The sequence below is a fragment of the Aquarana catesbeiana genome, linkage group LG01, assembly GCF_042186555.1.
Source record: "Aquarana catesbeiana isolate 2022-GZ linkage group LG01, ASM4218655v1, whole genome shotgun sequence".
In the NCBI taxonomy this organism is placed as follows: domain Eukaryota; kingdom Metazoa; phylum Chordata; class Amphibia; order Anura; family Ranidae; genus Aquarana; species Aquarana catesbeiana.
The window spans coordinates 97,347,857-97,372,435 of NC_133324.1; the positions used below are offsets into that span (position 1 = coordinate 97,347,857).

General features: G+C 40.0%; 1 protein-coding gene across 1 annotated transcript in view; it reads right to left on the reverse strand.

Annotated features, from left to right (window-relative positions):
• The window catches only part of HCN1 (hyperpolarization activated cyclic nucleotide gated potassium channel 1), a 649,367-nt gene that overhangs the window by 26,494 nt on the left and 598,294 nt on the right, over nt 1-24,579 (reverse strand). The window contains exons 6-7 of the mRNA XM_073622158.1: nt 15,324-15,564; nt 11,764-11,928 (exon numbers count right to left, since the gene is read on the reverse strand). Of these exons, the coding sequence (XP_073478259.1) occupies nt 11,764-11,928; nt 15,324-15,564 (406 nt within the window). The remainder of the gene's footprint in view (nt 1-11,763; nt 11,929-15,323; nt 15,565-24,579) is intronic.

Genomic DNA, 24,579 nt, shown 5'->3' on the forward strand with positions numbered 1-24,579 from the left:
TACCAGGCCACATGCCCTCAACATGGGGGGGTGGGTGCTTTGGGGCAGGGGGGCCTGCACCTCCCACCCCAAAGCACCTTGTTCCCATGTTGATCAAAACAAGGACCTCTTCCCAACAACCCATGCCATTGGTTGTCCGGGTCTGCTTATCGGAATCTGGAAGCCCCCTTTAACAAGGGGGCCACAAGATCCAAGCCCCCCACCCTATGTAAATGAGTATGGGGTACATTGTACCCCTACCCATTCACCTAAAAAAAAATGTCAAAAATAAAACACATTACACATATTTTTAAAGGAATTTATTAAGGCAGCTCCATCTCTTCCAATCTCTTCTCCCCTCTCCTGCTCTTCTGCCTTCTCCGCTGACGTCTTCTGCCTCTGCCGGTTTTTCTCCGTTCTCCGCTGATGTCTTCTAGCCCTCTCCAGTTCTTCTCCCTCTGTTCACTGTCTTCTGCGCTATCTTCTCGCTCTTTTGCGGGGTCTTCTCCCTCTGTTGTTCTTCCGACGTTGACTCTCTCCCACTCTAATGCTGGGTATGCAGTGTGCCACTACTTATACTGGCATGGGGCATGGTCACCGGGTGATGTCGTCCGGAGGACCTGCCCGTTATGTCACTGCCCAGGGCATGATAGGGCAATGACGCCATAAGGGGCGGGCCTCCAGTGACCCTGCCCCATGCCAATATAAGTAGTGGCACACCGCGCACCCAGCATTAGAGCGGGAGAGAACGTCGAGTCAACATCGGGAGAAGAACAGAGGGAGAAGACAGCGGAGAAGACCCAGCAGAGGCAGAAGACAGCGGACAGAGGGAGAAGAACCGGAGAGGGCTAGAAGACATCAGCAGAGAGCAGAGAAGACCTGGAGAGGGGAGAAAAACCGGCAGATGCAGAAGATGTCAGCGTAGGAGGTAGAAGAGCCGAAGAGGGAAGAAGAGATCGGAAGAGACAACGGAGCTGCCTTAATAAATTACTTTAAAAATATGTGTAATGTGTTTTATTTTTGACTTTTTTTTTTTTAGGTGAATGGGTGAATTCCAGATTCCGATAAGCCCCCCGCCCACAGACCCCGACAACCAACGGCCAGGGTTGTCGGGAAGAGGCCCTTGTCCTCATCAACATGGGGACAAGGTGCTTTTGGGGTGGGGGCGCAAGGCACCCCCATTTTCGGTGTGGGGGTTCCCCAGAAAATTTATACCAGACTAAAGGGCCCAGTATGCACTTGGAGGGGGAACACATGACTTTTTTTTTTAATGCGGTGTGGAGTTCCCCTTCAAGATCCTCAGAGCGCAAGTCGCATGCCAAATTTCTGCTTTGTTGATCAGCGGTCCAGAATTCCAATGTGCTGCCAGCATAAGGCATTTTAACCCTGATGGCAATAAGTTAACAAAAAGGCAGCTTCAATTGGGCCTAAATGCTATATATTCTGTTGGTCATAAAGATCATATCAAACTCGTAATCTGAAAATTACAGAATTATAGTAACCGCATCTCCTAGTCCCTGCCATAACATAGTTAAAGCTCTTTTAGTTAGTTGATGAGGTCTTGCATGATCTACACATGAAATGGAATATCTAGCTAAAGGAAATATAGAGCAATTATCAAATTGATAGTCATTTTTATACCTGCCAGTGAAATGTATTCTCATTTATATCAGCCCACCATATGCAGAGCAATTATCTTTTTTTTTTTTTAATAAACTGTTCTCTTGATTTGGAATTTTATGTGAAATACATTCTCTGGGCCACTTTATACATTACAACTTCAGAAAATTAGCCCCATTATTCCCCATTGTCTGGAAGTCAAATTATTCAGGCGCAAGGAGTGCATGCAAACAACAGTACTGGTAAATATACAGCAGATGGAGCTGTAATAGTCTTTTTGGCCTTATTGTGCAGGCAGTATGATAAATAGGGGCTGTATATGAGGCACTGGAGGCTGCTGTCCTCAGAGTTAAGCCAGCTCTGTGAAGAAGACAAGAAGGGAAGGAAAAGGGGAAGTTCCACCTAAGTGCAGCATCACAATGAAAGATTTATTGCCAACGGTTAAAACCACAGGATAACAATCATAAAACTGCTTATCGCATTAGTGCGGTGTCCGCCATTGTCCTCTGTCCTGCAGGTGCCGCCGGGGTCCAGTCCACTGTAGATGGATGAAGGAGGAATGTATGCTCTTTAGTTGACTGGAAGTCCACGCTGACTAGCGTCGGAACACTCCGGCGGATGTGACGTCACCAGGAAAGGAAAGGAAAGTAGAGGCTGGACAGTTCAGGCTTTGCGCTCGGAGCTCTTTGCTCCTTCAGAAGGCCTTTTCCTTCTTCATCCATCCACAGTGGACCATACCCCAGCAGTGCCTGCAGGACAGAGGACAATGGTGGACACCCCACTAATGCAATAACCATTGGCAATAAATCTTTAATTGTGATGCTGCACATAGGCGTCGCTTCCCCTTTTCCTTCCCTTCTTGCCCCGAATCTTGTCTCTCGACTCCATCAGTACCTTGATGCAACCTCTGAGGCTAACACAGAATAATGCTCTCCAAACCCTAACCCTATATTTTTGGATTCGAAGTATGAAAACCAATTGTGTGCTACACACGGAGAGATTTTAACAAGCAATCTGCCATCTGTAGTAGTGTCTTCATACAGCAAATCCAAAAAATGTAATGTAAAGATGGGGACATTGGTTAGGCACAGTTCAAGATTCCATAGAATTATACACAACTAGCCATACATCCAAATGATGGGTGCAACTGGACTGTGTGCTTAACTGGCTAAATGCCCAAGCAAAAATTTTAAGCGCATATTATGGACTGAATCATAAAAGATTTTTATGCCATACACATAATGTAAGCTGTGTCAATATGACTTTGTAGATCTACTACCTCCTTGCTTTTCTACACATGAGGAAGATTTTAATATCTGGGAAATGTGTTGAGAAGTGGTCTCGTTCCTCCAAAAGTATCAGCTGGAAAATTGATTGATAATTTACTTACATGATATTAACAACTTGATACAGTTGTATCGACCACATAGGAGGTTATGAGATAATTCAAGGTTATGTTGTCTTACATACAGATGTAAAATCTAAAATATGGAATTGCACTAATCTTTGAATTGATTGAATTGAGATAGTAAAACATTTAATGTGAACAGAAATAAATGTCATTAAAACAGTTTATCTTGTTCAGATCATTTTATTATTTTGATACCTCTAAAGTCTCATATTTTGCATTATATGTTCAGAATATCCCACTTTATAGGGGAAAAAAAAACAAGAAAAACAACCACTGATTTCATAATGCAAGCATTTAGATAGAAATTGCAAACTGCCCATTAGGTCCAGTAACAGTTTAGCATATCATTTTTCAGAAAATATTTCATATTTACTCTTCAAAGTAGATGTTTGTTGTTAGCAAAAGCCCTGACAATTAATCCTGACATAATTTAGAATTTTATAATATACGCTTGAAGGTACTGGATGATGTCCTGAAGACATTTAAAGTAAAGCAAACAGCTTTTTCCAATTATTTCAGTCAAGTATATTTTTACTGCACATATCAGAATGCTGGCAACTCTTCTATAGCTCTATTGGAGTCATACTTGCACATATGTACGTGACCATCTAGCCAGCACATAGCCTGCCATGTAAATTTAGCAGGAAATTGCTTGTTATTAGTGATAACTAAATCAGGAGAATTATTATTATTAATACTATACAGCATTTATAAAGCACCAACACTTTGCACAGTGCTTTTAAAAAATAAAGGGAGACAATTCAGTTGCAATATAAGTTAAAATAAGAGGGGTCTGCTCGTGACAGAATTTCCAGTTCTCTAAAATGTATTTATTTTATAACTTTTAAGCAAATCTAACTCATAAATGCATTTCATGTTTGTTACAGTCGCACAAAAGATCTTAATAATGGACCAGTACAGATCCATTATTTATTGTGGTTTGTTGCAAATCAAAATGTGCAAAATGTGATAAACTGACTAGAAGAAATATTTAAACTTGGGTAGCTATTTGGGTCTACATAATGATATTGCAAAAACCACATATAGGGGGTCATTTACTAAAGGAAAATCCACTTTGCACTGCAAGTGCACTTGGAAGTAAAGTTGCTGTAGATCTGAGGGGAACATGCAAGGAAAATAAAAAGCAGCATTTTAGTTTGCACATGATTGGATGATAAAATCAGCAGAGCTTCCACTCATTTCAGATCTACCCCTTAGATTTAGAGCGACTGCACTTGCAGTGCAAAGTGGATTTGTCTTTCGTAAATAACCCCCATAGACCAACTTCTGGAGTATGTGAAAAGGCATAGAGTATTTTTTTTCTAAATAAAAAAAGTTTCTAAACCGAATACAGTGCATTCAGCTGTAAACTATATCTAATAATAATTAAAAAAAAATTGTATATCAAACATATTACAAAATGCTATTTAAAAGGTAACTAAATGTGAACCCATGGTGTCATTAGACTTTCAATTCCTTTTCTGTCTATTTTGAAGTGTGGATCGACCATGTAACAACATTAGAGTTGTTGGACTTATTCAACTAAGCAGTTTCCAAGATCCAGATTGCCTTTTTGCCTGGCACAGATTCATTTTCTTAAACTGGTCATCAGATAAGAACCAACAGTTAATATCTACATTCAACGGGAGAAAATTAATTGGTCCTATAATTGAATTAATAAATATCAAGAAGGCCATTGTTTCCCAATGCTTATTTAGGTTAGTAATGATGACTATGATTGTTAGTAATAGGCATATCTACCTAGGTCAATGTAATACAATGACTATTACATGAAAAAAAGTTGACAAATAAGGACGTATTGGAATCTTGAGTTGAACAGAGTAGCCCAGCTACTAATACATAGTTGACTTTCACACAATCACATGCAAAAAATATAGAAAATCGTCGAGGGAAACAAGTTTAAAAAGGTAAGTTTCAAGCTTTAGAACAGAATTTGTGTAGAAAGAAAAATTGTTGATTATCACACTTATCCCTGTACAGTAGCAGAGAGCAACGTCATGCAACTGTTCACACGTTTAAAAATGTTTCTTGACATGAATTAAAGCTTACCGCGTTACAATCGGACTATACAAACTTGTTTAGCTCTACCAACAGCTATGTATTAAGGAGACTTGACTAATTGAATACAAATTGAATGGTTTAGGAAGGCACTCATATTACATGTTACTGGGTTCATAAATCAAACAATCTTAATATAATCTAAAAAGATTGTATTGAGATTATACAGTCCAATTGTAATGTGTATGGTAAGCTTAAAAAGTACATATATTTCTGATGGGTGAAAAGGGGAAAGACTAATGATTCTGACACAGCTGATTAAAAGCCTTTTGGAAACCTTAAAGCATATGGAAACTTTTTTTACGTTTTGCATAGAGTGTGGAAGGGTTAAAACCCCTGTAAGGATTAAATTGCTTTCTATGCCTTCGCCCTTCTTGTGTGCTGTTGACCAAAGTCACCAACGATGGTAAATCTGAAATTCTAGAGTTGCCACAGGAACAGGAGATGAAGATAAAAATTCCATTAAAAAAAATTTCTCCTCACATTTTTTTTTATTGTTCCTGTTGTGTCTCTAGGAATGGACATAAAGATAAATCATATTTAAAGGACAAAGACAGCAAAACAAAAAAAGACATACAGTATCTCACAAAAGTGAATACACCCCTCACAATTTTGTAAGTATTTCATTATATATTTTCATATGACAACACTGAAGAAATGACACTTTGCTACAATCTAAAGTAGTGAGTGTACAGCTTGTATAACAGTGTAAATTTGCTGTCCCCTCAAAATAACTCAACACACAGCCATTAATGTCTACACCGTTGGCAACAAAAGTGAGTACACCCCTAATGAAAATGTCCAAATTGGGTCCACAGTGTCAATATTTTGTGTGGCCATCATTATTTTCCAGGACTGCCTTAACCCCCTTGGGCATGGAGTTCACCAGAGCTTCACAGGTTGCCACTGGAGTCCTCTTCCACTCCTCCATGACGACATCACAGAGCTGGTGAATGTTAGAGACCTTGCGCTCCTCCATCTTCTGATTGAGGATGCCCAATAGGGTTTAGGTCTGGAGACATGCTTGGCCAGTCCATCACCTTTACCCTCAGCTTCTTTAGCAAGAAAGTGGTCGTCTTGGAGGTGTGTTTGGGGTCATTATCATGTTAGAATACTGCCCCTGCTGCCCAGTTTCTGAAGGGAGGGGATCATGCTCTGCTTCAGTATGTCACAGTACATTTCGGCATTCATGGTTCCCTCAATTAACTGTAGCTCCTCAGTGCCAGCAACACTCATGCAGCCCCAGACCATGACACTTCCACCACCATGCTTGACTAAGCAAGACACACTTGTCTTTGTACTCCTCACCTTTTTTGCCACCAACCACACTTGACACCATCTGAACCAAATAAGTTTATCTTGGTCTCATCAGACCACAGGACATGGTTCCAGTAATCCATGTCCTTAGTTTGCTTGTCTTCAGCAAACTGTTTGCGGGCTTCCTTGTGCATCATATTTATTAGAGGTTTTTTTCCTTCTGGGACAAGAGCCAAGCAGACCAATTTGATGCAGTGTGCAGCATATGATCTGAGCACTGACAGGCTGACCCACCCCCCACCCCTTTAACCTCTGCAGCAATGCTGGCAGCACTCATACGTCTATTTCCTAAAGACAACCTCTGGATATGACACGGAGCATGTGCACTCAACTTCTTTGGTCGACCATGGCGAGGCCTGTTCTGAGTGGAACCCGTGTTGCAGCTTCTTATAGCCTAGGACATCTTTATGTAGAGCAGCAATTATTTTTTTCAGATCCTCAGAGTTCTTTGCCATGAGGTGCCATGTTAAACTTCCAGTATGACTAGTATGAGAAAGCGATAACACCAAATTTAACACATCTGCGTCACATGACACCAAGGAGGGAAAATGGCGAATTAGTCCCATTTGGACATTTTCACTAAGGGATGTACTCACTTTTGTTGACAGCAAATTTACACTGTTTTACAATCTGTACACTCACTACTTTACACTGTAGCAAAGTGTCACTTCTTCAGTGTAGTCAAATGTAAAGATATAATAAAATATTTACAAAAACGTGAGGGGTGTATTCACTTTTGTGAGATACTGTACATACAATTGGGTCTTAACCACTTTGTACTCTATCCAAAAATAAAAAATATATTTTGACTCTACATATGCTTTCTAAAACGAAGTATGTGACACAGAACAAATGTTAGAATGTAATGACAGAAATTGAGAAGCATAAATATTGAGAAGACCAATATTGTCAAACAGAAGAATTTGTCTAAAATACAGAGAAGATGGATGGTTTCAAACAAAAGAATATGTCTAAGACTGAAGGTAATACTGGAGGACTGACCACATCCAGATGAACAAATACACTGCACATAGAGATCATGCACCAAAAGCTGCATTGATGTATCACTCAAGCAGAGGATCAAAAATGTAAAGACCAGTCACTGAGACAAATGGAAAGAGAAATGTCAGATAAAGTTTACACCCAGATAAATGAAAAACATCAATATGGTATGAGGCAACAAACATTTCTCACCACAATCAGCTTTTGGGGTTCGAAACAGACTAGAGCCACCAAGACAGGAAAACACAAGTAAAAAAAAATGGAATCTGGTGTAATGTGAAACAGCTGATAGAGTGAGCTAAAATCAAAGACTAAATGACAGACTGAGGCAAAATACATATTGCAGATATGCTGGAGGCTCCAATCTGGAGACACTTTTTTAACATTTATATTTGCTCTTTTGTCACTGGCCATTTGGAAGAACAGTAATAAAATGAAAGTGACACAGTCCAATACAGTGCCTACATTAACAACAGTGCTCAAATGCAGGCACCTTGTGTTACCTGCAAGTATCTATGTTAGTCTGCAAATCGATCCCATGTGCCTGCCGAAACCCTTTCATTAAAGTGTTAAGTGGAAAAGCCACGGAGGACAACAGAGAATTTAGTATTTTACAGATAAATTGAAGAAGTCAGGGCTTATTCTCCACTATTTATACACACTACGCTTAGATGCATTGCAGGGTCAGTGTTACTCTTAAGCACAATGGGCACATGTATATAGGTTGCTGAGGGAAAGAAGCTGAATTGTATTAGTCACATTTTTTTCCATTATAGACAATTTTCCAAATGTTTTCTCATATAAGGTTATTTACACAATATTCTAAGCCAGGTTAGGACCAGACAGACAAGGATATACAAAAGTACACCAGATAGGACCTAGATGCCTACTTAGATACAGGCAGGAGTCTAATGCTGCAGAAGCCCTCTACTCTTTTCTGGCCAGCCTTGTTGCTTTAGCATAAACAGAACTCAATGTCTAACATGATCTGTGGATGAATCTACAAGTAGCTGTTATCATATCTTCTGATGCTATTGACATGTTTTGGGGTCCGTGCCTATTCCTCAAAATAACAGCAGTATAAGGAGAACAATTGCTGGTTACTGCGTGAGCCTGTGCTGATCATTTAACTTTAGGACCAGGAAAAGTGGTATTTTTTTGTGTAAAATATGAGGTCTATGCAGAAGGCTATAGGTAAGGGCATCGAAAGGCATCACTCCAGGGATGACACGGCCACCATGAATTCACAGAAACACAGGGACCAATTTAAAGATTAAAACTCATAACTCATACATGCAATCACAAGGTACCTTTATATCAGCACTGTGTTACCTTCTTGGGCACTTTTAGGCTAGGTCAGGTCATCAGAGGTTCCACTGGAGAGATTCCTTCACCTCATGTCTGATGAAAAGGTTGTACGCAGAACAGAAACTGGTTGAAAATCTCTCTAACAGACCTCTGAAGAGCAGTAAAACCAGGTAGGGGTTTTAATAGCCCCCATTCTATTAAAAACATGAAAAGTTTTTGGTATAGATACACTTTATGCTGCAAATGTATTTGTCAACAAAACACAAAGGTGTAATTCGAACAAAGCAAAAGCCTTGAAAAATACAACAGGAAACACAAAGTTTATCCCTGACATTTACAATTTAATTTGATATATTTTGTCTTTAAATATATTGCAGTATTTATTTTAGTTAAACATAATTAGCAGTCAATAGATTTTGAGAACCAATGCATCAAACTTTAATTTGGTATTATCTAAGTGCTGGTCATAATTGTGGCAATTTCAAGACAGTTGAAACTGAAACCACTATCTACTAGCTTTCGATTAGGAAAAAAAAAACCCTGAAAACCAGAAAAGATTAAAGCAACCAACGATTTTCATAAAAAGCATGACATAATAAACATTTTTTTTTGTAAATTTCCATTGGTGATTTTTATCAGCTGGTTTAAAAGTGGTTAAAATTGCTGGCAAATTGCTGGCAAATTGCTGTGCATCAGGCATGATGCCATTAACTCTTGGCTTAATTTAACTTATCTGGGACCATTCAGAAAATGTAAAATTTACTCGTACATTGTAGGAAAATAATGGAGATATACAGTATATTATACAGTATTTATAAACAGATTGATACAGCTACATGTTGTAAAACATGAGGGTCATAGATGTGCACAATATACCTTCAAAGCAGAAAAATACACGCTGTTAAAAAAATGTATATTTCTAATTAGTTAATTTACAAAAAGTTTTTTGCATATTCAAAAGAAGAGAAGAGAAAAATATGTATATCCTGTTGTGTAGATAGAAAATAGAAACAAACTACTGTATCAAATCAAATAATAAATCAAATATTTAAGCTATAAAATATAAATTAAGTATTTAACAGATGATCATATAATCATGCTTGTAAATAACGGCATCCCAAAATATAACATGAAATTTGAAAAGACAATAACAACCTTCAACGCAATAATTTGCTTCCTAGTCTACTTCCGCACTAATAATGTTCAAGTTTGAAAACACACACAATGCTCCATTAAAGGAAAAGTTCACTTGTTGACATTTCATATAACTGCACCCCCACTTAACCTGCATTAACATACTTATCTTCATCTAGTTGTCTACTGTGCTGTCTTTGCAATAAAAACAACCCATCTGGGTTCTGTGCTATGCACCTCAATTCTTTATTATGAATACCCATACTCATGGTGATCCCCAGTCATTTAGCAGAGTACAATCCTTCTGTAGGAATGACTAGGGCCGCTACGGTGCATGTGGGCACAAGGCACAAGACTTGGCTGGGCTGTTTTTCCTGCAGAGGCTGTGCAGCATTGGCAGGGTCACATAGTAAAGAGCCCATAAGTAGGGATGAAGATAAGCATTTTAACGTTTGGGCTACATGGGGGAGGGGTTAAAGACAATTTTGCTAGAATATCCGCCTGAAAAATGCAATATACTCCTCAGTCTAAAGCTAATGTAAACCCTTAAAATTCAGTTTTATGTTAATAGGAAACATAAAAAACAGCAGAAACGTATCGTAAAGTCCAATGAATAAGGCAAACACAGAGGGAATGTTGGCTTTTGTACCTCTGAAATAAACACAACATAAATAAAATGTTTAGTTTTGCCTGGGGATTTGCTATACTGTTATGTGTGTATGCAAAAAAATTACAGCTGATTTTGTTTTTACCCTTTTGTGAATTAGCATTTTGCAAAATTACACAAAATTATAGGCCTGCTAAATTCTATATAAAATTGAGCTGAGGCTCGCTAGAAAATATACTTTGTGAATATATATCAGCGAATAAGCTCTGCCTCAGCAGAATAAAGGAAAATTTCCACCAGTACTGGGTTGGAATTTTCAGATGAAGAACAAACTGGAGTTTTTATTTGTCCATTCTATCTAGTTAATGCCTGTAGAAAACATGTATATGCCAAGGAGAGCTGCAGGCCACCATTTAACTGGATGGTACATTTTTTATGTATTATTACAGATTATGGTCCTCAGCTAGCCTGAAACCAAAACAGCAGCCACATTTATTAAAAGAGCAGTGTCTAAGTGGTGTTCACAGACCCGTAACACTTTGCATTCTGCTAATATAAAGGCACATGGTGGATTTAGGCACCATGCTTTGTGTGCTGCAGCTGACAATATGCTACAAATAGCAGTTAGCCAGCAACATACCTAAACTCAAACTTTGCTTTCTCTATGAGGAGGCAGAAGGACCCCCTCCTTCCCCCCCCCCGTAGTGGGATTCGTGAATGCCCAGTAGAAAACTGGCTGTGAAGCCGCAAGACTTCACTGCCGGTTTCCCTTAGCCGAAACGGCGGAGCCAGCACCCGAGAGCCGTTTCCAAAACCGGCTCAGGTAAGGACACTGGATTCCTGGACAGGTAAGTGCCCTAATAGTAAATGTCAGCAGCTACAGTATTTGTAGCTGCTGATTTTTGAATTTTGGAGGGGGGTGAAACTCCGTTCTAAGAAGCTGATATTGATCAGCAAGGCTCTGCCTCTACAAATAAGGATTACTTCAGGATTCTACCAGTAAATTTGTCCTACATAAAATAGCTGTTGCAGTAGCATAACTGGACCTTGTACTAGAAGGTGCAGTTGTATCCTTTCTGTTCATATTTTATACATTATCTCTAGCTCAAATGAGAATTCTGGACAAGGCTGCCCATTTGCTGTCTATAAGCGTCAATAAATATAAACATACAACAAGCAAATGCCCAGCATGCTCATGCAAAAGAAGCAAGTATTAAGATGGTGAAAAACTGTATATACTGTAATGTCTATTAACAAAAAATGAAAACTATTGCTCATGAATAGACACAAAATTAAGCAATAATACCTATCCTGTCTAGTCTGTCGATGGCAACAGTTTCAAAGGCTCTTCTCATCATTGGATATTCTTCTAGAACTTCATTAAAATTCTCCACGGAAAGGGAGTAGAGGCGGCAATAAGTCTCAGCTCGTACGCTAGCTGTTCGACGACCCTTTGTCAAAAGGCATATTTCTGGAACAAAAAGAAATAATAAAAGTACATTGCATATTGTAACTTGTAAAGGCATGTATTTACAATAAACCCCTATCAAAATAATAATAATATCAAACTGATATTGCAACATGTAGTAGCTAATACTACAAATACACAAAGCAAAGCAATCTGCAGCTGGGATAATTATCATATGGGGAACTTTTTTTTTTGTTTTCTTTACTTCTTCATGGACCCCTCTCCTAGAAAGATGTCACTGAAGCACAGCAGACATACGGACTGGTTTCCTCATAAAAAGATTGCAGATGTGCACTCTATATCAGCCCACAAGGGATGATTACATGGTGCAAGCAGTAAACTGGCTTTTTGTGCAACACACTGTGCACAGTTTGTTGATGGGTAAAATTTTCTTGTGCTATCCCTGCCTTTGGGAAACTGGCAGAGGGAATTTGTGTCCTCTTTGTGTTGGGCATATGGGCCACCTCCCTATCCAAAACCAAGGGGCAACACAACCCACCAACCCCCCCTTGTGATTATAACAGCCTTCTTGGCATGCTTTCTTCGAGATTTTGGAGTGTTTAGTGGAGAAAACAGTATTTGAGGTCAGATATTGAATTTGGATGTTAAGACCTGGTTTGCAACTGTTTTTTCAATTAATTACAAAGGTTTTCAGTGGGGTTGAGGTCTAAGCTCTATGCGGGTCACTTAAGTTCCTCTGCACAAAAGACATCAAACCATATCTTTATGGCTGACATGGCTTTGTGCACAAGGGCCTTCCCTAAAATATTGCCACTGGGCTAGAAGAGCACAATGGTCTAGGATGACTTTGTATGCTGTAGCAGTAATAGTACCCTTCACTGGAAACACCTGAACTCAATATTTTGGAGGGGAGTCCGCATACTGTGGCCATATAACGTATTTTTTCCAGTACTGCACTAGGTATTCCCTCCGAACAAATAAATAGCTTTTCCAAGAGTAGGGAAATGTTCTTTAAAGTCTTTCCAATGATGTCTACAAATGATTGAAAAAATATTAATTAGTCAGAGCAGAACTAGTGTGGCAACTTTAACTCTATCACCTGTCTTCATATGATAAGAAAAAGATTACACACTTGTAAATGAATCCATTTAAAAAAGTTGTGATCCTTTTTTAACTAGCAGCTGTTTTGAGGTAGGGAAGCATTTTTCTTGAGGTCACTTTATAGCAGGCACGTCAAACTGGTGTTTTGGAGCCCCAACTATTTCTTTCACTCCTTCTTTGCAGCCCTCAGCCAGTTTAGGGGATACATTGAAGCCCCAAGCTGTTCCCCAGCTGATTAAGACTACAATTCCTTACATTACTTTGTAGCTCAATATTTCTGAAATGTTTAACCACTTCAGCCCCCGAAAATTTGGCTGCTGAATGACCGGGCCATTTTTTGCGACTCGGCACTGCGTCGCTTTAACTGACAATTACGCGGTCGTGCGATGCAGCACCCAAACAAAATTGATGTCCTTTTTTCCCCACAAATAGAGCTTTCTTTTGGTGGTATTTGATCACCTCTGCGTTTTTTTGCGCTATAAACAAAAAAAGAGCGACAATTTTGATAAAAAAAACAATATTTTGTACTTTATGCTATAATAAATATACCCATTTTTTTTTAAAAAGCAATTTTTTTGTCAGTTTATGCCGATATGTATTCTTCTACATATTTTTGATAAAAAAAAAAAAAAAATCGCAAAAAGCGTATATTGATTGGTTTGCGCACAAGTTATAGTGTCTACAAAATAGGGGATAGATATATAGCATTTTTATTTATTTTTTTTACTAGTAATGGCAGCGATCTGCCTTTTTTATTGGGACCGCTTCATTATGGCGGACACATCGGACACTTTTGACACATTTTTGAACCATTGGCATTTATACAGCGATCAGTGCTTTAGCACTGATTACTGTAAAAATGTCACTGGCAGGGAAGGGGTTAACACTAGGGGGCACAAGTGACGGATCGTGGTTCCTAGCTAATAGGAACTCACGATCTGTCACGTCTCACAGAACAGAACAGGAACGTGTGTGTTTACACACACACACGTCCCTGTTCTGCCTCTCGTGCCCGTGATCGTTAGTGGCCAGTGGTCATCATGTCCGTCGGCCACGAGCGTCAGCACCCCCCACTGTGCAGCGGGCACGTGCCTGCTATCACGAACCCATGAGCCGACGCATAGCTACATGGCTCGCGGAATCGCGCTGACCCGCCGCAGTAAAATGATGGCGGCTGGTCGGCAAGCGGTTAATGAACCTTTTCACAGGCATAAAATATTGTAAGCTTTAGTTATTATAATGTTAAAAGCATCTCCACTCCCCCTACTATGTAAACAAAATGTTTATAAAATTACTTATTCTCTTCACAGTCCAGTGCTGCCCTACACCACTGGCTTCCCAACATCTTGCAACCCACTTATAAAGGGCTCAGGCTACTGTGTACTTACCCCATGGGAAAGTATTTAATTCCCATTTTGCATAGCCATTGAAGATATTACCCTCACCTGTTATCGCTCTTTGTACTGGTGACCACTGTCACTGGGACAAAAAGCGACTGGAAATCCAAAACTTTACAGATATTTCTGACAGAGTTGAAAATCTTCATGCAGCTGTTACAGAAAAAACTGTATAAGCAGAGATTCCCCTCACTTCCTGTTTTGTGCCTGGGTCAGGAAGTGAGGGGAGATCTCCCCAATGGGATTCAGACAAAAAAAATTAAAAGTGACAGTGTTTTTTAACTATTCCCTATTCTATACAAAACAAAAAAAACTGACTTAAAGGAAAAAGTACAGTCAAAGCTCAGTTCGTTCTGCACTCCTGTGACCTATTTCCAGCAGACAGCGGGCTGAAGCCCACTGTAGGCTGACGTCACAGAGCCGGGTCCAGGCTTGGGAAAGATCGTGACCATATGGTCAGGATCCACTCACATGCCTGGACCTGAACCTGAGCTGGCTATTCCCGCCCCCTTCACAGCCCAGCGCTCCAGTGAGCACAGGGTACAGAACAGACAGTGGTGACTAATAAGTCACCAGCTCTCTGCTCAGGGAGCTTTGAGAACCGAGCAATCGGCAGTGTTTGATCGCTCGATTCTCACTCTTAGAGCAGGCAGGGGGCAGTTGCAGCATTGGACGATGCTGCATCCGCCTAGGTAAGCATAATTCCAAAAAAAAAAAAAAAAACAACATTCCCATACTTCTCTTTTAAGATATACTTTAAATCAACTGTTTTTTTTTTTTAAATAAACCAATAAATGATAGGTATAAATTGCCATGTAAAAGTAAAGCCGTGGGAATCTCTTTCAAAGATTTTACCTTATCATTATTAATGTCAGTCTAGTCTTACTTTATTACCCAACTTGTTAGAAAGAATTTTTCCACCAAATGTATTATACTGACCTCCAAAATAAGAGCCATCTGTCAGTTTCATTTCTCGACTGGATCTGGTAATGACGCCTGCTACACCATGTTGAATAAAATACATTTTCTTCCCAACAGCCCCTTCACGGATGATGTAATCTCCAGGCTGAAAAACCTCAAACTTTAGTTTGCTCAGCATGGCGGTAACGAAATTCGGGTCCGCATTAGCAAACAGAGGCATTGTGGCCACCAGTTTCCGACAGTTAAAATTCACTATCTCCTAGGAATAAAAAAAACAAAAAAACAATTAATTATAAAACACTATGAAAGGGCAAACTGAACATTATAAACAAAAGAGCATCGTCAGCATTTGCCAACATACAATCTTATACAGACCAAAATTCATTACATCTAATTGGTAGGCTGGCAACTCAACTATAATTTCTGAAATGTTAAACTTTTTTGCATTTTATCACAGCGATTTAACAACAAGTCACACTTTGAGCCATACGACACAGACAATAAACATCTGTTCCAGACTTCATAACACCATAGGGTAGGTTTACCAAACAGTCACAACTTCTGTCATTGGCCAGTCAACATCTGCATTAACACATTTCATGACACCATGGTGATTGGAGTAAGGTGACAGAGTTTCTCATGTATCTATAAATGCTGTGGTATGTTCCTGACACTCATTAGAAACGAGGAAGCCATTTGGATGAGTGCTGAAATGTTTTTAACAATACAGGACAAACCTAGTTGAATGTAATGGCTAGCTCCACCACGACCTGCATAAATAAGAACCTTCACAGATACACTTTCACCTCTGTTAATCAAATTAGAATTCAATGATCCAGGTCATATTCTCTATATTTAGGCCCCTTTCACACAAACATTATCCTCTATGGAGCTGTGGATCTAAACAGGCATGTGTCCATTTACACCTGCCCACCTCCAATCCGATTTGCCAAAAACAAATGGAAGGGGGGGTTTGTTCCCTCTGGTTGGATCAGATAGGAGGGACTCGGGTGTAAACGGACAGCTGGACTGTTTACATCGGACTGCCCATAGAGGAGAGCAGGCTGTGTTCGTGTTCGCTGTGCATAAGCAGAGCAGGCATGGACCTGTCATCTGCCTGCTCACTGGAGATCAGCGGACAGATTCCCTGCTGTACAAGCGGATCGCTGGCAGAGTCCACCCTGTGTGAAAAGGACCCTTCGTTAGAAAAACCCCCCTCACAACTGATTGACCAGGGTCTTAGAATTTCTGCTATACCATATTTGCTTGACAGTTTGTGTACACATGCTGCTAGTCAGTAAGACACAGCATAGTCAATTCACAAAGCTTTAAAGCTGAACTTCAGGTAAAACAAAAAAAATAAATTCCATTTGCTATGTACATAGAACCTACCCCTATTGATGCCTGCCACTCAAAAGAACACAAAACACCAGAGTTTAGCTTTAACCCAAGGATGGGGTTCCCTAATTCAGCCACCTGAGTGTAATTAAAAAAAAAAAAAACCTAGTTGGACTTCACTTTTACTTTGCTTTTTCTGTCCTCATCAAGGTTCAAAGTAGAGATAAAGTTAAAAAATAAAAAAATGCAAACAGACAGGGTCTTTATTGCAGAAGAAATTGTTCACAATTTTCTTTAGAATGTACACTGAACTGCACATGTGAAGCTCAGTTTACATTCTGGCACACTGCTTGTGTCCCTGGATGATTGATGTCCTGTCCATGTGTTGAAGTGAGGTCATCCTGCTAGAGCCAATCAAGGTGGCTGAAGACCAGAAGCCAGAAGAAGTCAAGGAGGAAATGACAGTGTCGGTGAGGGACTTTGCAGGCGTCGGAGGTTTGGAAGGTAAGTATTGTTACCTTTAGTCCCTCTTTAAAGTAGAAAATGTGCTAAGCGGCAGGCTCTTTACTGTAGAAGAGAAAAACTTCTATACAGACGATAATTTTCCATCTTCCTCAGTTGATTTTTGTTGAGCCAGATGGTGCTTTTAGGGCCAGCCACTGCTTGAATTTTGGCAGATTCCTGCTGAAGCTACTGAAATTTGAGCCCAAACAATTATAGCTTTAAACTTTTAAAAAAGTTGATGTTGAAAGCCACCCTAATCTGATTTCCACAATTCAGATTTTCTGTGCCCCACCGAAACGTTGACATTTATTAAAACTAAATTCGAAAATTCCTCCTGTTGTAAGTCCAACTGAGTGCATCTGCTGCCTGTTTCAATACTGCACACAATTTTTTATGGACTGCACTCCTGGCCCACCTCTATACACACACATATATTTTATTTTTTTTGTATCTCATAAAGGGCAGATTCAACCTGCTGCATTACAGTAACAGTTTCAGTGCACCACATCACAGGGTAATGTAATGTAAATACATATTTTGTGGTGCACTGAATAGTTTTTTAGTAATAAAATATGTTTTTTGCATGCTTTGTGCATTAGGCAGCCCATTCAAATGAAAGGACTGCCTTAATCCAAAAGCACATTAACATTGGTTAAACACAAAACTTGTAAAGTAGTCCCAAAGTCTGTAAGGGAAACGTGTCTTTATAGGTATGCTTTTATTACTATAATATTTAATATTGCTTAGAATAGTGATGTCATAGATATCTAGAGGTATCTGAGGTTGTACCCCTGGTATCATCACATAGACTTGGACTTGTTCTCCAGGGACAAATGATGACAATTTATTCAATTTACCAATCTGTAGCCAAAAATGAAATTGATAGTGTTAAGCGACATCAATAAATAAAAAAAGATGGGCTAAGCCAAGAGAATGCCCGCAATTCCTGAACTCTTGAAGGTCACCTTGTTCCGAATGGTAGCCCAGAGAACACCGTAAATAGAGAAAGGGATATGAAAAGATGATGAAAACCTTCCTTTCACTTTGCAGGCAATATTCATGAGGGAAGTCTGTTATTTGAATGTCACCCCAAGCAAGTTATTGCTCATTAAGCGAAGCTAAATACAGTATTTAATAATGCAACAGCTCAATTTTGTTATTTTTAGCTCAGTCAGAGATGCTTTTTTATAAGCGAAAATATATTTAGCAGAAAATGAAATACAACCTTTTAGGAAGCAGAGGGTGAAGTGACTAGACTTGAATTTTTGGCCTGTATGCCTGAAACATTAATGCTTTTGTGGTCTGCTACAGTGGATTAATAAATGCTTCTGGTTTATTCAAAAAAATAAAATAAAATCATTTGAATGGAGACCTCTAATAAATTACCAATGTGGAATACTAACCCTATCCTATATTGGGTTTCTAGAGTACAGAAGGACTCATCTAATAACAAGAAAAGCAAACCCTATTAAAGTCTATGGGACACGAACATGAAAAATCAAAAGTCCTATTTGAAGCCTTATATGCATGTTATTGCAATAAAAAGTGTATGGGGACCCGGGTAATGCCCTAGAGGACATGTATCAATGCAAATCTTTTTTAAAACAACAGTTTTTTCAGGAGCAGTGATTTTAACATTGCTTAAAGAGAAACAATAATGAAATATTCCTTTAAATATCGTGCCTGGGGGGTCCCCTTAGTCTGCCTGTAAAGTGGCACATCTGTGCGATGTGTAGAACAGTGCCGCAGCAATAATGACATTTCTAAAGGAACAAATTTAATTCAAACTTGCTTGCGGCAATATAGATAAAAAAATCAATGAAAAAAATGGTGGGGGGTCCCCCCCAGTCCATACTAGGCACTTCGGGTCTGGTATGGAATTTAAGGGGAACTCCACACCAAAATTAAAAAAATTGGCGTGGGGTCCCCCCAAAATCCATACCAGACCCTTATCCGAGCATGCAGCCTGGAGGTCAGGATAGGGGGGACGAGTGAGGGGCCCCCTCACCTCCTGAAAAATACCAGGCCACATGCCCGCAACATGGGGTGTGGGTGCTTTGGGGCAGGGGGGAGCTCTGCTCCCCCCCACACCAAAGAACCTTATCCCCATGTTGATGGGGACAAGGGCCTCTTCCCGACAACCCTGGCTGGTGGTTGCCAGGGTCTGCGGGCGGGGGGCTTATCAGAATCTGGGCACCTCAAAGCACCCTCCCCATGTTGGCATATGAGGTATGGTTCAGGAGGGAGGGCCACTCGCTCATCCCTTCCTTTCCTGGCTTGCCAGGTTGCATGCTCAGATAAGGGTCTGGAATGGATTTTGGGGGGTAACCCACGCCATTTTTTTTTACATTTTGGCATGGCGTTCCCCTTAAAATCTATGCCAGACTCAAAGAGCCTGGTATGGATTTTGTGGGGAGACCCCACACTTTTTTCTTTTTACATTTTAGCATGGAATTCCCCCTAAAATCCATACCAGACCCAAAGGGCCTGGTATGGATTTTGGGGGGACCCCATGCTGTTTTTTTTCTTAATTCTGTCATAGGGTTCCCCTTAAACACTTCAATAAACTGTATTATAAACTCTGCACTATATAACCTGCACTGTATTATATATACTACACTGACTGCACTATATACACTGCAATGTATTATATATACTACACGGACAGCACTATATACTCTGAACTGTATAATATATACTACACTGACTGACTGCACCATACACTTCCTGCCTAATCTCCATTCATTCACTATTTACGGCCACCATGTAAGCTGCAGACTTATATAGTGTGGGGCATGAACTTAGCCCCTGAGCCATGATTGGCTCAGTGCTGTGATTGGCCAAAGCATGCAGGTCAGGTACATGCTTTGGCCAATCAGCAACTGTCAATGCACTGCTCCGCGACGGACGAACTTCCCGCGAGCGCCCCATATGTTCGCTGTTCTACGAACAAACGAACATCGAGCCCATCCCTATGCACAATATACACATGAACAATAATCTTTTATGCAGCCTCAATATAGCATTATGTAACCACCCCATAAGCAGATGTGCAGTCTGCTTTGGCTGTATTATAATCTTGCCTCTGCGTGATAAGGTTCCTGCAAAATTTGAGAGAGTCATTTACATAACTAGCCTCTAGAAAAGAATGATTTTATGTCCCTGCTTTACAAAATTACACTTGTCAGAACTTAGGTACATTTGAACTTTAAAGTGAACCTCTGGCCAAGCTATGGACATTCAAGCATTTACTTATTATTTTTATTATTAAACAGAAAATTAGATTATGGTCTCATGCACATGGACAGTTTGAGGCTGAAAATATTCTTGATTGTAGAATCCTGGCCTGACTAGACATGTGCATTCCTTTTCGTCCAAATGCATTTTCGTACGAATTTCAGGTATTTTCGTTATCGTTTTAACAAACGATAACGAAAATGCAGAATCTGAAAAACGAAAGATCCGACAAATGCTTTATTTTCGTTGCTACAACAGTTCGTTATAGATAGGAGATTCGACATGATGATGACAATAACAATCTGTGTCCATCAAACCTGTGGTCGAATGTGCCTAACCTTAACTCTATTAGTCCAAGATTATTCTACATAGAGAGAAAAGATTCAACATAGAGAGAAAAGATTCGACACAGAGAGAAAAGATTCAACGTAGGGGAGAAAAGATAAATAAAAATAATGATGATGATGAATGTTATTGGCTGATTGTAACCAAAGAGGAGGAGCAGTAAAATAGCTAGAAGTACACACGTACTTTGGCTTATGGTGTCTGTTGAAAGTTCTAAGAAGATTCGACGGAGCAGGTAAACTATACGGCGTTGTACGGTTTAGCTGCTCCGTTAAATCTTCTGTGAACATTCGACAGACACCATAAGCCTTCAATGACAGATTCGACCCTAATTTGGATTTTCGGACGAATGCAATTTTTAACGAAAAACGAAATAAATAAAAACGAATTTCAGGAGTAACTAAATAAATTTATTTTTCAGACGAAAACGAAATTCCGAAACGAAATATTTCAGTGTGCACATGTCTAGGCCTGACTACATCATACATACATGTGCATGTTTATGCTAATGCACTAAACAATCAGTATTCACCCGAGTATTTATTTTTTACAGGTACTTGTATAGCCCCTTCAGTTTATGCATCACTTTACATATATATTGTACATTCACATCAGCCCCTGCCCTCAAGGAGCTTACAATCTATGCTCCCTAAATCACATTCAACCATATACACAGTAGGGCCAATTTACACCGATGCCAATTAACCTACCAGCATGTTTTTAGAGCGTGGGAGGAAACTGGAGTAACCGAAGTGAACCCACGCAGGCACAGGGAGAACATACAGCCATTCACTTCTGTACGCACTTCCTGCAGCTCACTGGATGGGGAATTAACAACAAATTGTCCATGTGCATGGGGCTTTAAAATAAGCTCTCAGTGACCTCTGTAGCTGCAGACATTTTGGAACAATTCATTCTCCCTGCAGTGGCTTGGCAGCCTTCCAATCTGTAAAGTAAAGACAGAGCAGAAATTCTAGGAGGGAGGAGCAGAGCGAGTTAAGCTGCTGTGAAGAATGAATTGCTCCACATTGCCTGTAGCTACAGAGCTACAGATACCAGTGGGGCTTTTGCTGAATGTTCATAAGTGAATACTCATATTGAATTTAAGGTTGACAAGCCAAACTGAACACATTGTACAGGACAGACCTGATGAACAAACGTCTCTGTAAGTGAATAGATGATCCACACAAAGACTACAGGTGGCTTTGTTGTACTGCGAAGTGCTGCAGCCTGAATAAACAAGGTAATATTAAAGCACAGTAAAATAAAACGGAGATGCTCTGAATCATGTCTGTTTCATTACGGGCCTTCATCACTGATCAGAAGCTTGTCTGTGATTCAGACATTGGGGGAATGTCTCCAAAAGAAGACAGGTTGTATTGATGTGGTAACAATCATCAAATGTAATGAGTGAGTTTGCCTCAGACAATAAGAGGAGTCTTTTCAAAATAATTGAAGCCACTTTATGTTTAGAGGCAACAAGGATTAAATGAAGATCTTTCCTTTGTATGTTTTGAAACAGCACTACTGAGACCTAGGCATTGCCATGGTAGTGGATATTTAAGGAAGTGCTGGGAAAAACTAAGATTTTGTGTATACATCAGTATATATTATTACATAGTAATACAGGGGCCTGAGGAACCATTACATAGTGTAAAATGCATTTTCAGGTTTAAAGTGGTGTAAAGGGCAAAGATCATGAGCAATGTTAAAGTATAACTGTAAAAGTATAACTAAGACCCCTTTCACACTAAGGCAGTTTTCAGGCGTTTTAGTGCTAGAACCAGCGCCTGAAAACTGCCTCCCATTCTCTGCAATGGGTGCTTTCACACCCAGGCGTTGCACTTGCCAGACGTTCGGAAAAGTCCTGCAAGCAGCATCTTTGGGGCGGGTTGAAAGCGCTGTATACAGCGCTCCCAAAATGCCCCTGCCCATTGCAACGAATGAGAAGTGCTTTGGAAGCGCGTGAAAAGTGCACGGGAGTTTTTAACCCCTTCTTTGGGCCAAAAGCGCTGCTTAAACAGTGGTAAAACGCCGCTAAAATGAGCGAACGCAGCCGCGGCCCCAGTGTAAAAGGGTGTTTTTTTCTCCTAGTTTTAGAGAGTGGAGAGGGAATGGAAGCACTTCCAGTTTTTACAGCTGGCTGTGCCCCCTTTAGGGAGATTCACCCTCTCTATGTTTTCTGCTTAACCTAATTACTGAAAGCAAAAGGAAAACCCACATTTTGGGTTGTCCACTAAAAAAAGTAATAGAGGGGAAATCTTCACCCCAGGGGATTTCCATAATTTGAAGGAATTTCCTCTCACTTCCTGTTTTGGTCAAGGGATAGGAAGTGAACGTAAAGGGACACAGATGCCAAAAAAAATAAACTGACAGGGGTTTTAACCCTCCCTTACTCTATTCAAAATGAAAAAAAAAAACAAAAACTAAGTCAAATCTGATAATAAAAAATCTTCTTGGGAAATTGCAAGAGATAACAAAACATCCAAAGTGGATCTCAATTAAAAAAACAAAGATTTGCAATGTTATGAGAAGCATCTAAGAATGTTACTCGGGCTTAAACATTATCCTAAAAAAAATATACCTTTGCCTTAATTTCCTTCTGAGAAATAGTAGTGCACTTCCATTGCGTAGTGTATCCAGCATCATAGCTGTATATCTGCAGTTTGACACCATCTACGGTACTACTGAATCTGACTGCTAGTCTCACCAGATTTGGAGCCATATTTAGTGATGTCACTGTTACCATAGGCATGCGCAGGGGGTGTTCCAGGTATGCCTGGGCACACCCTAATCACCATGTGCACCAGAGACGATGATAAGGCAGTACAGCCTGCCCTCCTGTTCTGGACTGGGCTGGGCCCATGTCCTATTAGTTCAAAAAGGGGGCTCAGGCACCTACCGAGCAGGAGGACCAGCTGCGCTGCCGGCTTCTACTCCTCTCCCTCCAGCTGCACTGCAGGGGGAACAGTTCTAGCATCTGCTCCCCCATCCTGTCCTCTGTCCCTTTCTTAGTCTTAAATGTAAGACATTGGAGGTCTGTTTAAAACCCTGATACTTCACCAAAGCCCCCCAAAAAGGCAGTTAAAAATGTAAAACATAAATAAAAATCTAAAAAAAAAAAGTAAAAAAATAAAATATAAAATAAAATTAAGAACTCATTCACACGTGCTTTGCACTCTAATTCCTGCCATGGCTGCAAAGCATAGCATCACATGGCATGTGTACACCCCTAGCCACTGCTCTGTGATTGAGCATGGGGTGAACACCCTGATGTAATAGGCTGTGCACACCTATGACTATCACTGTTCTTTTTGCTGGAAAGAAAGCTGCAATGCAAGGATCTCCCTGCTTTTCTTCAAAGATTCTGTGGAACTGTGCATTCTATACCTCCCCTGCTCCTTCTTGAACATTACTCCTCCAGTCATCAGATAACCAGTCAAACTAGTTGTGAAGTGGGAACAGCTTTGACATAAGGAAGCAAAACCCTGCCTCTATCGAGATAGCCTTTTGCAAACAGAGACACTGGTTAGACCAAGGCATGGTCGGTCAGAAATGGGGAAAAGATGAGTTGCAGGGAGCCTACAGGCCACATTAATGACTAGTCATAAGTTTTTCTTTTTTTTGGTCAGGTCCTCTTTAAAAATCTGCTACATTGTCATTACTCATGCAGTAAGGTTTAGGTTTTTATTTGCCAGTCTGCCGATTTTTTTTCAATATCAAGTTTTAAAAAAAGCTACCCCTCCACCTGTTGAACTAACAAAAACAAATCAATTTACATAATGCAAGTTAAGAAAACTACGGTTAGGGTTAAATAAAAAACAACCTTCAAGTAAAACTACCTCAAAAT